The 15,154-nt window shown below is 37.8% G+C and overlaps 1 protein-coding gene across 13 annotated transcripts in view; it reads right to left on the bottom strand.

Annotated features, from left to right (window-relative positions):
- The window catches only part of FAM13A (family with sequence similarity 13 member A), a 275,554-nt gene that overhangs the window by 48,222 nt on the left and 212,178 nt on the right, over nucleotides 1-15,154 (bottom strand). For all 13 annotated transcript variants that reach the window (XM_036026552.1, XM_036026543.1, XM_028505893.2 and 10 more), the window contains one exon: nucleotides 9,750-9,936. In XM_036026552.1, coding sequence (XP_035882445.1) covers nucleotides 9,750-9,936 — 187 coding nt within the window. The remainder of the gene's footprint in view (nucleotides 1-9,749; nucleotides 9,937-15,154) is intronic.

Here is a 15,154-nt window from a genome sequence, read left to right as displayed (position 1 = left end):
TGTAGAAATTAATTCACATTCTGAAATAATGACTGGTACTGTAAGAAGGTGCCTGTGGAAGAACTTGCTAGCTACCCACCCAAATCCATCCTACTTTCCCCACAGGAATGAAGTAGCCACATGCTAGAGAACAACATGTTTCCTGGCTCCTTTACAGTGAGACATGGCCACACGGCCACCTTTTCTCTAACATGATGAGAGAAATGACATACGTGGCTTCCAGACCTGGTTAAGAGACTAACCCACCAGGTATGTTTCATGTCTGTTCTTTTTGTGAGCTAGAACGGACATGAAAACCACCGGAGTGTTACTTGCTGAAGAGGGCCGAGAGGAGGCTAGCCTGGGTCGCTGAAAAACTGTCTGGAACAAGTCCTTGATTCCTCTCCTCAAACCTAAAGCCCTGCTTTGGACTGTCACAGGAGAACAAGACTTTTACTATGTTCAAAGGCATTGTGTTTTGGGTCTTTTTGTTCCACAAGTTACCCATTCATTCACTCATTCCCTGCCACACCCCTCAGCCCTGCAAACACATTTTCAGTGAGTGCCTGCCTGTCTGGGTGTGGGGCTACACCGGTGACCCAGACAGGCACCTGTCCTTGCCATCCTGACGTTTGTGTTCTTGTGACTGCTCCCACTGTATGGTTTGTTACACTGTTTATATTACCTTCATTTCTACGATAGGTTCCACCTGAATACAAATGTTAAATATTAATTGAGAAAACATAAAATTCAAGGCTAGCACATTCTTTTCTCACTCAACAGTATACAAAGAGAATGAATACTAGATGTGTGTATACACATGATAAAATTAAAAAGTTAGAAGCTGTGGTACATTTACACAATGTACTTAGCCTTAAAAAGGAAGGAAGTCTTAACTTTTGTGGCAGCATGGATGGACCTGGAGAGTATTATGCTAAATGAAATAAGCCAATCAGAGAAAGACAAGTACTATATGATGTCACTTAGATGTGGAATCTAATGAACAGATTAAACAAAATAGAAACAGAATCAATTACAGAGAACAGATTGCCAGCTATCAGAGGAGAGGGAAGTTGTGTGGGCTGGGTGAAATAAGTGAAGGGATTAAGGAAAGAAAGAAAGAAAGAAAGAAAGAAAGAAAGAAAGAAAGAAAGAAAGAAAGAAAGAAAGAAAGAAAGAAAGAAAGAAAGAAAGAAAGAAAGAGAAGAGAAAAAGAAACGTCCTCACAGACCCAGACCACATGGTGGTTACCAGGGGGCAAGGAAGATGGAGACAAGTGGGAGAGGTACAGGAGGGATGAAGGGTGACGGAGACTTGACTTTGGATCGTGAACACACAATGATGCAGCATTACAGAACTGTACATTTGAAATATTTATAATTTTTCTAACCAATGTAACCCCAATAAATTCAATACAATTTTTTTTAAAAGTTAAGAGAATATTCACTTTTCTTAGATGAGAGGTAGGCTGAGGTTAGAACACAGGGACAGACCTTTGGTGCTATGTGAGGGAGGTGGTGAGGGAAAACCATCCCAGTTCCTGCTGAAAGGGTCTTTGAATCAAAGTAATTTACTGTCAAATCCCTCCACTTGTCCACTAGGTCCCGTCCCCCATCAGTTACTCCAGAACATTGATCCTGCAATGGATCCCACTCTCTTGCATCATCATTTCCTCCTTCCTTTGGCTTCATTTATACAAATACTGTGCTATACACTGCCTTTTTAAAAGACTCTCTTAATCTTGAATTGTCTCCAGCTACTGTATCATTTTCCTTCATTTCCCCCTATATGCTCTTGAACTCACCTAAGGAGGCTCTTCCTCCTCTTTCCCACCAAAATAGCTCCCAGCAAATAGTAGATGTAGGCTAGCTAGATATTATAATGTTGAATTATTGGTTACTCACTACTTCAATTTCTTTCTTCTGATTTTCTTTTGACTGGAATCTAATAAGCTGTTGCCCCTATGCTGTACTGGAAATTGCTAGCCGCTGCTTCTTAATCTCTTTTGCTTGTACCTTTCCTTCCACCTATCTTCTAAATGTTGTTATGTCCCAAGGCACAGTCCCCTGTGGACCCCTTCTTTCTGCTCATTTCCTGGGGGCTAGCTCAGCCTATCTCAAGGCTTTACATACCAACTGTGTGCCAAAGACTTCCAAACTTATTTTATTTCTCCCCTCCCCTAAACTCCAGATTCGTATATATAACTGCCTAGCTGACTTTTTTACTAATAAACATCTCAAGCTGAACATATTCAAATGAAATTATTGACTTACCCCTCTAACAGTTTTCTCCATCTTAGTAAATGGCATTCCATTCTTCTAGCTACTCCAAACATCTTGGTGATGTCCTGTACCCCTCCCCTGCTTCTTCACATCCCATATCTAACCCATTAGAGGCTCCTCTTGGTTCCACTTGAAAATACATCCACAGTCTGACTACTTCATACTACTTCTATTGCTGTCATCCTGGCCTAGACTGAGATGATGCCAATTATTTTGCTTCAGTTCTTGTCCATGCCTCATCACCCTGGGCTATTCTTCACACAGTTGCCTGAGTGATCCTTTCAAATGGCACATCAGGAAACGACTTTCTTCCCTTTAATCCTCTAATGGCTCCTAACCTCACTCAGGGTAACTGCTAAAGACCTAAAAACGGCTATAAAGCCTTAATGATCATGACCTCATCTCCTGCAATGCTCTTCCCTCAACTCTGTTCCAACCACAGCAGCCTCTTCCTTAGCCTCAAAAGGCGAAGACTTACTGCCACCTTTACCTGGATAGTCTCCTCCCAGGTATCCTGATGGCTCCCTTACCTCCTTCAGGCCCCTGCATAAGTTCTATCCTCAGTGAGGCCTGACCAGAGGACCTGAATCTGTACAATATCAATCCTTGGTCTCCCACCACTTCCTACTTTATTTATTCAGTTTCATTTCTCTCCACAGCATGTACTGCCATCTGACTATATATTTACTTGTTTCTTTTCTGTCTCATCCTTTGAAAATGTCAACTTCAGGAAAACAGAGAGTGTGTTTGTTCGGTCACCTCTGTGTTCCTTATGCCTAAATAGTGCTGATCAATAGTTTTCTGTTGTATGATTGAAGGAATGAGTAATTTTAAATCTGTGGTTCGCAATGGTGGCTTCCTTACCTTATGCTGACACCACTCAGAGAATAATTGTCACGCAGTTTTGCAGGAGTTCTTGCTGAGCTGCACTGTACAGATGAAAGAGTAGATGACTCTTCTGCAGTAGCAGATAAAATGGTAAGAAGATGGCAGATGGAAGAGGGTGGAGCTGGAGAGATATGCTGGTGGCTGTTTTGAGGTTCTAGACTACTTACAATTAGGGCTTCAGCTATGTAATAACAATGCAAAGAGAAAAGGGTGGTGCACATAACATTTTTACAGTAGAGTCAACAAGATTTGACAAATTATTGAAAAGTTGGAAGAAGGATTGGGGGTAAAAAAAAGGAAAGGACTTAGAAAATGACGAAGAAGACAATGATCTGATGTATTCAAATGGGTATCTTGAGTGAAAAAGAGATCAAAGAGGAAAAGAAAAGACAGTAAGTTTGGTTTTAACATGTTGACTTTGAAGTACTTTCTAAGGTGAACTGCGGAAAATGTCAATTAATGTTGGTTTAGAAGTCATTTGCAGAGAGGTGACATTTGGCACCATGGAAGTGGAGAAGCTCTCGGATAAAGTGCTGATGGAAAAGAGGTATGAGACAGAAGTGTGGGTAACATTTACATCAAGTATGCCTTGTGGGAAATGAGCCTACGTTGGATACAGCAAAAAAGAAAATAGTCATTGCAGTAAAAGGACAAGGAGAGGTCACAGTCACCAGAGGCCGAGGGAGAAAGAGTTCTGAGAAAAAGGGACAAAGTATCAAGTGGCACCGGCCTCAGTGAGGCCAAGGATCTAGCAGACGTCATAGTACAAGGGTCTGAAAAGGCCAGTTTCAACCATAGGCCCAACTAATGATATGAAGCAAGCAGTTTCTTCAGAGAAGTGGGGGTAGACTTCTGACTCCAGGGGTTGATGAAAAGGTGTGAAAAGAATTGGAAATAGCAAGTATAGATGGTTCAAAATATCTGATGGTAAATGAGGGCAAGATATTAAAGATCAGAGCAAAGGGAATAGAAAGGAACTTAAATATGTACTGTTTTCAGTTTTTCCTGTTCTTTAGCACATTTTGTTGCATTTAAATCTCACAAAAAACGACAATGAGGATATTAACATCCCCGATTTTACAGATGAAGTAACTGTGGTAATTGAGGGATGTGCTCACCTGCCACAGCCAGTTAGCGACAGACATGAAACCGGGATTCAGGTCTGATTGCAAGACTTATGCCCCTTCCTTGAACCTTGAGTGCCGTTTCAGAGGGAGGACGTGACATTGGATTGAAGTTGTTTACGAGTAAGAGAGCTACTAAACTAATTTTTGTTCTTCATATAGTAAATGTCTGCTATTTATAGAGTTAGTATACTCACACACGACTGTGACTATGTGAAAACAGAGGATGGAGTAAAAATTGCCTCTAATACTACCACCACCACCATAATACAAACACAATGACTTTGTGGTGTACTTCCTTTCAGGTTTTTTTCCCTAGGAATGAATAATACACACACATACAGGCACTGTTTTCCTGCTTCATGACCTACTTTTAATATTGAGAGAGTTTGAGAGGATAGTGCAATCCCTCACTATTTACATGTGATCTTGAACAAGTTATTTAAACATCTTGTGCCTCATTTTCCCCATGTTTAGAATATTAATAATATGTACCTTATGGATTACTGGGGATATTAAATTGAAGATATATGCTCAGCACTTAAAACACTTGTCAAATATTTTCTATTACATAGTCTTCAGAGCCATACTTTTTAATTATTGCATAATATTTTATTGAATTGACATAGAGGCACAAGTGGCTACTTATCTGGTCTCCTACTTTTGAACATTTAAATTGCTTCTAATTATCCATAATTATAGATACTCTTGTGGTGAGAAAATTAATACTTACAGTCTTTTTCATATTTAAGATTATGTAGTAGAACAAAGCAGCATGGGTAGGATCATTGGATAAAATGCACGATTGAGTTATGGCTTTTGATTCAAACTGTTAAACTGCGCCCTAAAGAGAAAGTTTTTAGAGATAAAGACTTTTTTTTCTTGGCCAACAGAAAGAAGCCAATGAAGAAACCAATGACAGGTGTGTGTGTCCATGTCCGTATACATACATGGTGGTGGGGTGGGGAAATGGATGTAGAACATACATTTTCCAAAGATACTTCTTAACCTTAAAGGTTAACCTTTGAATTTAGAAAAGCCACTTTATCATTTGACCAGGTAAGAAAATAAAATGAGTGGAGATCTAGAGAAATACTGAAGCAGGACTGAGGAAGCTTGTTGAAACACAAACCAGATGTCTTAACTCTTCAAAGGAAACCAAGAGATAAGGTTTCCTGTGAGAGAGACCGAAGGGAGCAGGCTGAGCTAGTTTGAGGAGAGAGGGAAAGACTGAGACCATGGCAACAGTGACAGGGGAGAGGACTCTAATGCCACTCACTGCCACTAACTCTCAAGCTCTGAATGATCTGTTCCTCTCTTGGCCTCTGCTGGTCATGACAACATCGAGAAGTGAAAGGACCAAGGGGGCAGTGTTCACACAGCTGACAGTTCCCGCATTAGACATTTCCAATCTGTAAGATGCATTTTTTTTTTTAGGTCTACAACATATTCTCCTCTTTGGCTGCGTTGTGGGCTGGTGAGATTCACTGTGAAATTATTACTCAGTCTTCAGTTATTCTCCTCTCATTTTTCCTGGAAAATGGCTTTTGCTACCATCTCTGTATCAAAATTGCTCTTATTAAGTGATCTCCAGTTTGCTAATTCCAGTTGTCAAAAGTGGTCTTCCTCTTGATCAATTGACCCTCCTCCAACTCAAGATACTTGGTTCTCTTAGTTTCCAAGACAACAAACTCACCTCATTTTTCTTTTACTTCACGGGTTGCTCCTTCTTAAGTCTTTCTTATGGTATGTTTTCATCTCCCCATCCTCTAAATGCCGGTCTGCCTCAGGCTCACAGTCCCCAAGGCCACTTCTCTTTTCTGTCCACACCGCTCCCTGGGCTACTCATCCAGTTTATTGACTTTAAATAGCCTCTATCAGCGGATGACTCCCACACCATTATCTCTCGTCAGGATATCCTCCCTCGACTCTAGGCCCACAAATCCAGTTGCCTCCCTCTTCTTAGATATCTGATGGGCAGTTCAATCTTAACATGCCCAAAGCTGAACTCATGATATTATCCTCAAACTTCTGTCTTCTCCATTTCAGTAAATGGCAACACGAATCTTCTAGTCGCTCAGGCCAAAAATGGAGTCATCTTTGACTCCTCTCCTACTTTCATACCCTGTAGGTAACGTCAGGAAGTCCTGTCAATTCTAAAATGTATCCAGAACCCATCTACTACTTCATGACTACGGCCATGTACTACTCTAGGAGGAGCCATTCTCATTTTAGTTGATGTGAACAGCGCCCCCTGGAGTAGTGCACTGTACAGCTTGCAAGGCACTATGTGCTGGCTCTGGAATCACCTGAGTTCAAATTACCATCATCTCAAATGTACACTACTGCAGTAGCTTCCTAATTTGGTTTTCCTGCTTCTGCCCACTTCCTGTCCATTCTCAATGGAGTAGTCAACCCAAATTTCAGTAACTCAGGTCACCATTCTATCTAGACCCTCCAGTGGCTTCCCATCACCCAGAGTCAAGGCAGAGCCTGACAATGACCTCTGAGGCCTTACTTATCTGCCCTCTCTTCCGTTACCTCTCTCACTTTGCTCACTCTCCTTCAGCCACAATGATGTCTTTGTAGTTTCTTGAACATTCCAGATAAATTTTTGTCTCAGGACCTTTGCCATCTGTCATTATAATATGTACTTCTGGAGCTTGCTTCCCTACTTCCTCTAGGTCTTCATACTCAAATGTCAAATTCTGGAGATGTCTTCTCTGACCACTCAATTTTAAAATGCATCCCATGCCCCTTCACAATTCCTGTCCCCATTTCCTGCTTTATTCTTCTTTCTAGTAGTTATCATTATCTAGTATCTTGTATGTTTTACTTATTTTTCTTGATTATTGTCTGTGTCTCCTATTAGGACGTAGGGCTCCACTAGGGCAGCAGTTTTTGCCCACCCTTCTTACTGTTGTATCCATTTCCTGGCACAGGGAAGGCATACAATTATGTACCATAAACCCCCCTCCCCCCAGCCATATAAACAGATGTTTAGTCAGGGTGTGAAGAACTTGAAGCAAAGTGGAAAAAGACTTTGAAGGAGAGTTGGGTAAAGGAAAATTAGAAGATTAAGAATAGTGTTAGTTAAGATGCACAACTTAACTTTCAGGATGTACTCTAAATACTAGTCATTGTTATGTTCTCTGGCTCTTTGCTTTGTGGTTACCTGTGAAGATTAGATTTAAAAATTCATGGAATATGAGAGTTAGAATAGGTCTTAGAGAACACCCTCACTTTAATAAATGAAGAAAGTTTTTCTTCTAAGTTGTGTTGGCAGGATTTTAAATTATTCATTGCAACAAAGACATGGTCCACTTAGCTCACTTATGTTAATGTGTGACATGCACAATCCTGGAATGCGGAAACTGGCAATGAAGGTGAGGGCAAATCCTTTCACGTAAATAAGACCAAAATGAAATCAGTCTCTCCCATCTACCGTATTTTGCTGTGTATAATGAACACCCATGTTTTTGTGCACATTATAACTGGGATTATTATACCCATTATTATACCCATGGTGTGTGATTATTATACCCATGTATAATGTGCATCCTATTTTTCCTTCAAAAATTTGAGAAAAAAGTATCCATTATACATGGCAAAACATGGTAAATGGTTTTAAACAAAGACTATGTCCATAGTTTTTATAATCAAACACATATTCTAAGGAATAAATGTACTTTTCCATTTTTATTAGCTATTACAATTTAGGTCATTTTGGACACTATTCCTGGTGAAAAAAATTTGTGGGTCCAGTTCAGTAAAAAGAGATTCAAACGGAGGAGTATTAATACATTCTTTTCAAAGAAGCCAAGAGTCAGACTTTTTAGTCACTGTAATATTCTTGGGCAGATAAGCAAATCATGGACCAAATACAGAGCTAATAAAGTTAGTATGATTTTTAAAAACTTACTTTCCCCTGCAAATAAAAATTAAGTCAATATTAAATACCATTTACTGTGTAATGGTTTCAGGGCTAATACTCTTTTTTTTTCTTTTATCTTTTTTTAAATTTTAATCATTGTTCAAATACAGTTTTCTCCTTTTTACTCCCAATCCAGTCCCCCCTCCCACCCCTTCCCACTTCCCTCCCATTACCACCCTCCCCTTAGTTTATGACCATGTGTCCTTTAAGTTTGTTCCTGTGAACCCTTCCCACTGTCCCCTCAAATTCCCTCTATTCTCTTCTGTGGGCACTGTCAGCCTGGCCTCTATTTCAGTGTCTTTGGTTATATTTTGCTTGTTTCTTTGTTTTGTTATTTAGGCTCCTGTTAAAGGTGAGATCATATGGTATTTGTCTTTCACTGCAGGGCTAATACTCTTTATTTGGAGAGCTGTGTCAGACAGGGGGCTGAGGTAAACGACTGCTCTCTGTCCCCTCCAGCTGATCGGTTTATTTCTAGAAACACAGTATCAACACATTTTGGGGGAAAATAGAATAAACATGCTTTTCCTAAATTTGCATTTATGTATATTTTATTTAGGGCAAAATTGGGACCCTTTTGTGAGAACATGCAGAAACTGACAATGAAAAAAATAGGTGGCCTATAAATTTTGCTAAGTGTATGGAGCTAAATGTGTGAACCTCGCATGGAGCCAGCCTCTGGTCAGCGATAAGGCCGATCTGAAGATTTATACACTAAACAGTAAGAATTGTATATTACCTATTTTTTAAGGAATACTAGTCCATGTTATAAAATCTATCTTTAGTTTATATATTTTTGGTTACATTTTTTAAAACTAAAGAGAACTAAAAGACAGACTTTGGTTCTCACTTTTCAGAGAAACTGAAGCACACACAAAAAACCATGATGTATATTAACTTAAACCAAATAATTATTTAGTTATTGACTGAAATCACTTTTAACACTTACATATTAAATTAATGATCCTGGGTGCAGGTCTGAGTTAACTGTGTAGGACAGTAATTGTTTTGTGTTTCTGATTAATTTGGAAGAAAATACTTCAAAGAATATAGATTTGAAAATAAATTTCTGAACATGAAGACAGCTGATCCTTTAATCCCTTTGTATTTTTCTTTCAGCTTGCTTTAAGTTCATTCATTAAAAATTGTTTTCTACATATTCATATAGACAAGAACAAATAGAATGTGGAAAAACAAGGACAAATTCAAGTTACTGACAATTTTGTTCCAAAAATAAAATTTAAAAATGCTTAAAAGAATGAGACAACAATCAGACCAATTTAAATAATATGGAAATCAAAGTGGTTCTTTCTCTGGTTCCTCTGGTAGAATATAATCTTTCTCAGTATTAGTTTTTATATTTATAAAAAAGAAATACAAGTATGTATACTTAGTAGCTCTGAGGTCTCTTTTAGACCTTGTATTTTACAATTCAGTAAAACTCAAGATTGAAATTATTATTTATTTTTTACAAAGCAAGGAAAAGAAATGTGATATTTCCTAGTTGGCCACAGTAAAAATTTTATAAAATTATTTACTTACCACAAGACCATCTTGATTTTCATTGAGCTCTGAAAGTTTGGAACTGGATTTCTGACGTTTAGGTTTGCCCCTTTCTCCAATACAGCCAGAAGTATTTTCATGTAATTTTTCCACTTCCTGAGCACTCAAAATACAATCACCAAGGTCAGTGAACCCAGAAGGAATATTTTCTTTGTTGATAAGTCCCCTAGAATTGAAAGAAAATTACCTTAATTGTATTTTGAAAGGTATAAGGGATGTTTTAATGACACTGCCACTGTATCACATAGGAGTCAGAAGAGTGCCTGGAAATTCCATCTTTGATCAAAATCTGAGCAGAGTGTCACTCCTGACACCTTTGGTGCAAAATAAATCACTGTATAAGAGAAATTATTCCTAGAGGCAAATTGGCAAGGGCTGTACTTCTAGCAATGAACAACTTTTGTATTTGTACCAAAAGTAATTTGTATGCAAACAGGAAGACTAGTGCAAGCCTAACAATATAATTCCCCCATATATATGCATATATAAACACACAATATATATGTATTATATACACATACATATGCACATATAAATTTTATACATTAATACAATGTATGGAGAAAATCAAAAAGGAAATATAATATCTGTTCCTCTACAATGAGACATATTGATTTATCAAATGATAAAGGCAGTTTGGCATAGTAAAAAATGCATTAATATCTAAATCTTACTGTGTCAGATAATTATGGTAGAAATAGTATAATAAAAATGATGGAATACAAAGTATTTTAACTGAAATACAGAGTTGTTACTTCCCAGTGCAAGGAGTTCCAGGATGTAAACTTATTACTAGAGGTGCTTCATGACTTAGTTTTAGAAGTAGATATAAATGTCATAATTACAGAATTTAGTTTATTTAACATTCTTGAAATAGTTTGCTTTAAGTATTTTAAACATTCCCTTTTAAGAGGTTTCCACAAAATTAAATTACTTAGCAAAATGTTTGTCTCTTTTTTCCTTAAGTATATTTTATTGATTATGCTATTACAGTTTTCCCAATTTTTTTCTCCCCTTTATCTCCCCTCCATCCTGCACCCCGCCCCCAGCATTCCCCTCTTAGTTCATGTCCATGGGTTGTACATATAAGCTCTTAGGTATCTCCATTTCCTATAGTATCCTTAAGCTTCGCCTGTCTATTTTATGCCTACCAATTATGCTTCTTATTCCCTGTACCTTTTTACCCATTCTCCCTCCTCCCCCTTCCTGCTGATAACCTCCATGTGATCTCCATTTCTGTGATTCTGTTCCTGTTCTAGTTGTTTGCTTAGTTTTTGTTTTGTCTTTTAGGTTCAGTTGTTGATAGTTGTGAGTTTGTTGTCATTTTACAGTTCATAGTTTTTGATCTCCTTCTATTTCTTAGATAAGTCCCTTTAACATTTCATATAATAAGGGGTTGGTGATGATGAACTTCTTCAACTTGGCCTTATCTGGGAAGCACTTTATCTGGCCTTCCATTCTAAATGATAGCTTTGCTGGGTAGAGTAATCTTGGATATAGGTCCTTGGCTTTCATGACTTTGAATACTTCTTTCCAGCCCCTTCTTGCCTGCAAGCTTTCTTTTGAGAAATCAGCTGATGGTCTTATGGGAACTCCTTTGTAGGTAACTGTCTCCTTTTCTCTTGCTGCTTTTAAGATTGGCTCCTTATCTTTAATCTTGGGTAACTTAATTTTGATGTGCCTGGGTGTGTTCCTCCTTGGGTCAAATTTCTTTGGGACTCTCTGAGCTTCCTGGACTTTATGGAAGTCTAGTTCCTTCACCAGATTGGGGAAGTTCTCCTTCATTACTTGTTCAGATAAGTTTTCAATTTCTTGCTCCTCCTTTTCTCCTTCTGGCATCCCTATGATTCAGATGTTGGATCACTTAAAGCTGTCTCAGAGATTTCTAAGCCTGTCCTCCTTTTTTTTGAATTCTTATTTCTTCATTCTGTTCTGGTTGGATATTTATTTCTTGCTTTTGTTCCAAATCGTTGATTTGAGGCCCAGGTTCCTTCCTTTCACTGTTGGTTTCCTGTATATTTTCCTTTATTTCACTTTGTATAACCTTCATTTCTTACTTCATTTTGCGACCCAGCTCAATCAATTCTGTGAACATCCTGATTACCAGTGTTTTGAACCCTATATCAGATAGGTTGTCTATCTCTTTGTGCTTTGCTCTTTTTCTGGTGTTTTGATCTGTTTTTTCATTTGGGTCATATTTCTCTGTCTCAGTGCACCTATTACTGTAAGGAGCAGAGCCTTAGGTATTTGCCAGGGTGGGGCAACCCTCTTTACAGTGTTGTGGTGCTGTCTGTGGGGAAGGGGTCAGAGAAGGAACAATGTCCCTCTCTTGCTCTGTTCTAGCACCACTTTCCAATGAACTCTCCTGTGAGACTGGGAGTTTCTCCCACCTTTGCAACCCCCACAGGATTTTACAGCTTGCTATTTTGATTCTTTAGTTTCCTGGTCAGCCAGCCCCTGCCTCACCTGCATGGTCTGCTGCCTTGCTGTAGGTCCTCTTCACCTGGCTGCCTGTCTCTGCCTCTCCTACCTACTGGTCTGGATGAGTGTTTATTTAACTCTTTGGTTGTTGAGTTCATGCAGTTTGATTTTCTGACAGTTCTGGTTATTTATTGTTTTTAAATTGGTTGTTACACTTCTTTTGGTTGTGTGAGGAAATGAAGCATTTCTACCTACACCTCCATCCTGGCTGGTTGTTTGTATTTTACTACATCATAGAGCAAATTAAACCATCAGTGCAGCACCAGGCTCAAGAAGGCACAAATGAATGAAATTTTACCTTTCTTCATGGTATGACCCTAAAGGTACCTTCTTAAGCACCTGAAGCTATATCTTAAAATAAATGAACTCTAAAGAGTGAAATAGATGACCATATTTTACTATCAGTTCAATCATATCAAAAAATGAATAACATTAAATATTTATTCTATAATCTAAATTCATATTCTGTCTTACATGAACTATAGTGGAGCAAAATTATGAATTAATATTATCATACTACTTCCAAAGTGATATTATCTTCTGTGATTTTTAATATTTCATATTTAATCTTTTAAATACAACTTTTCATGTAAAAACACATAGATTTAGTGAAATTATACAAAAGATACGTGCAACATTTATAAGAAAAATCCTAATGTAAAATAAGTGAAGACATCTGGGAGTGCTGACAGGGACTAACATGCCAGCTGATATACTCATGCAAATATTCTCAGATAACTGCCCCCCCATGCACCGAGAGCAGTGCCTGCTGTGGATGGCGAGAGGAGTTTGTTCTGAAATTCAAAACTATTTGTTTTACTGTTTAAATTCTGTCTTCTTGTCATTCTTCATATCTTCCCTAACTCTGGGTTATAAATCCAATTATAATTTTTTAATGGAGGGGTTTTACATTTTAAAGCTGTTATAGGCTGAACTGAATTCTCCACATTATTTTTTGCAGTGCTAATCCAATGTGATTGTATTTGGAGATAGGGTCTTTAAGAAGGTAATTAAAGTTATAGGAAGTTATGAAGGTGGGGGCTTATTCTGGTAGAACAGGTGTCCTTATAAGTATAAGAAGAGGGAGAAACACCAGGAGAGCATGTACATGGAAGAAAGGCCATGTGAGGACACAGTGAGGAGGCACCACCTACAAGTTGAAAAGAGAGGTCTCATCAACCCTGTCAGCACCTTGATCTTGGACTTCCAGATTCTCAGAACTGTGAGAAAATAAATTTCTGTTGTTTAAGCTCTCTAGTTTGTGGTACTCTGTTATGGTACAAAGTTTATTTTAGAAGCTTTTGAATAGTGAATGAATGGCTGGAATAAATCCTATTCAAATAAATATATGAAAATCTGATTGTGCAGGTATGTTCATGTGGAAATCCTGTTCGCAAAGGAACGTCTTTGCTGTTGTGTGAGTCAGTGCCTCTCAGCACAGGACCTATGTGAGTGTGAGGAGCACGGTACACAATTTCTTCCTTCCTGCAACATTCTGAGAGATTTAAATCATACTTGACATGGCTTACCTATGACTTGACCTTAGATCTCTGTGGCATCTCACTTTTACTATCTAGATCTCATATTTTGTTTCTTTCAGAGTTTCCTCCTTATCCCTATATATGCATTCAATGTTCCAGCAATAGTGAACCATTCATTTTTCCTCTAACATAGCATGCTTCTTTTACTTTGCAGTAGGAATTCAATATAATATTTATATAATAAAAATGTCCAGTTCATCATGTTTTAGAACATTAAAACCATTTTAAAATTATGCTTTGCCTTAAAAATATTTATTATGAAATTTTCATTCATTGCAATGAACTTTCAAATACCTATCACCAAGGTTCAACATTTCCATGCACCCAGCAGATGGTAAATTTTTAAACCGTACCCTTTCACATAATGAATATATTGTCTAAGTTTTTATGTTTTTACTGTAGCAAATAATAATATAAGCCTGATAACATTTCCTTATGAATTCAGACAAATAAGAAATCATGTATACTAAAATGAAGTATAGATTAATCTGGTTTAACTTCTGTATTGCTTATTTCAAAAATCTGCTATGATAATTTTAGTATAGACTGTACTGACTCATCAATCTCATCTCAAAATATGGTAACCATTAGCTTCAAGGATTTAAAAAAAATATGGCTGCAGCTCCGATTTGTTGAGAGGCAAAATAAGAGATAATAATTCAAAAAACTCCTATTTTTTAGCAGATTTTTAACCATTATATAGGGCTAACAGTTTTGAATGGAATATATAGTAAAGTATAGTAAAGTCTAACCTTAAAGTCTAGGTTAATCTCTCCTAATTTTTCAAGCAAATCCTCATGAAAATGTTAGATAAATGAGTCAATTACATATAAGCATATATTGAGAGAAGCATGTTTACTATAAGCTATAATAATAATTCTCAATTTTCTCACAATTGATGCCACGTTAGGGCATCTCCTGGGGACATATGAAAAGACCTTCATGGGGGAAAAAGTAGGAGGTATGGATCTTGAGAAATAAGGGGTCATTTTCCAAAGACCTGGAGAACTCAGAGAAGTGGTTCAGTATAGGTTGGGAGTTGAGGAAGGAACATTAAGGAATGATAGTGACCCTGGGTCAGCTTAGGAGAGAGCCTCCCTTGGCCTTGGCCAGGTAGCTCCATTGGTTAGAGCATTGTTCTGATATGCCAAGGTTTCAGGTTCAATCCACGGTGAGCACATATACAAGATATAACTAATGAATGCGCAAATGAGTGGAACAACAAATTGATGTTTCTATTTCCGTGTCTATTAAAAAAGAAAAATAAACATCCTTGGACTTGGAAGACTGTAAGTACATCTGCAGGACAGGTTACCCTGTGTTTCATATTGATCTCCTGGTCTAGCTTCTATTCATTTTTGA

The sequence above is a fragment of the Phyllostomus discolor genome, chromosome 1 (assembly GCF_004126475.2).
Source record: "Phyllostomus discolor isolate MPI-MPIP mPhyDis1 chromosome 1, mPhyDis1.pri.v3, whole genome shotgun sequence".
In the NCBI taxonomy this organism is placed as follows: domain Eukaryota; kingdom Metazoa; phylum Chordata; class Mammalia; order Chiroptera; family Phyllostomidae; genus Phyllostomus; species Phyllostomus discolor.
The sequence above is the reverse complement of the archived record's forward strand: the minus strand, read 5'-3'. Positions and strand labels throughout refer to the sequence as shown.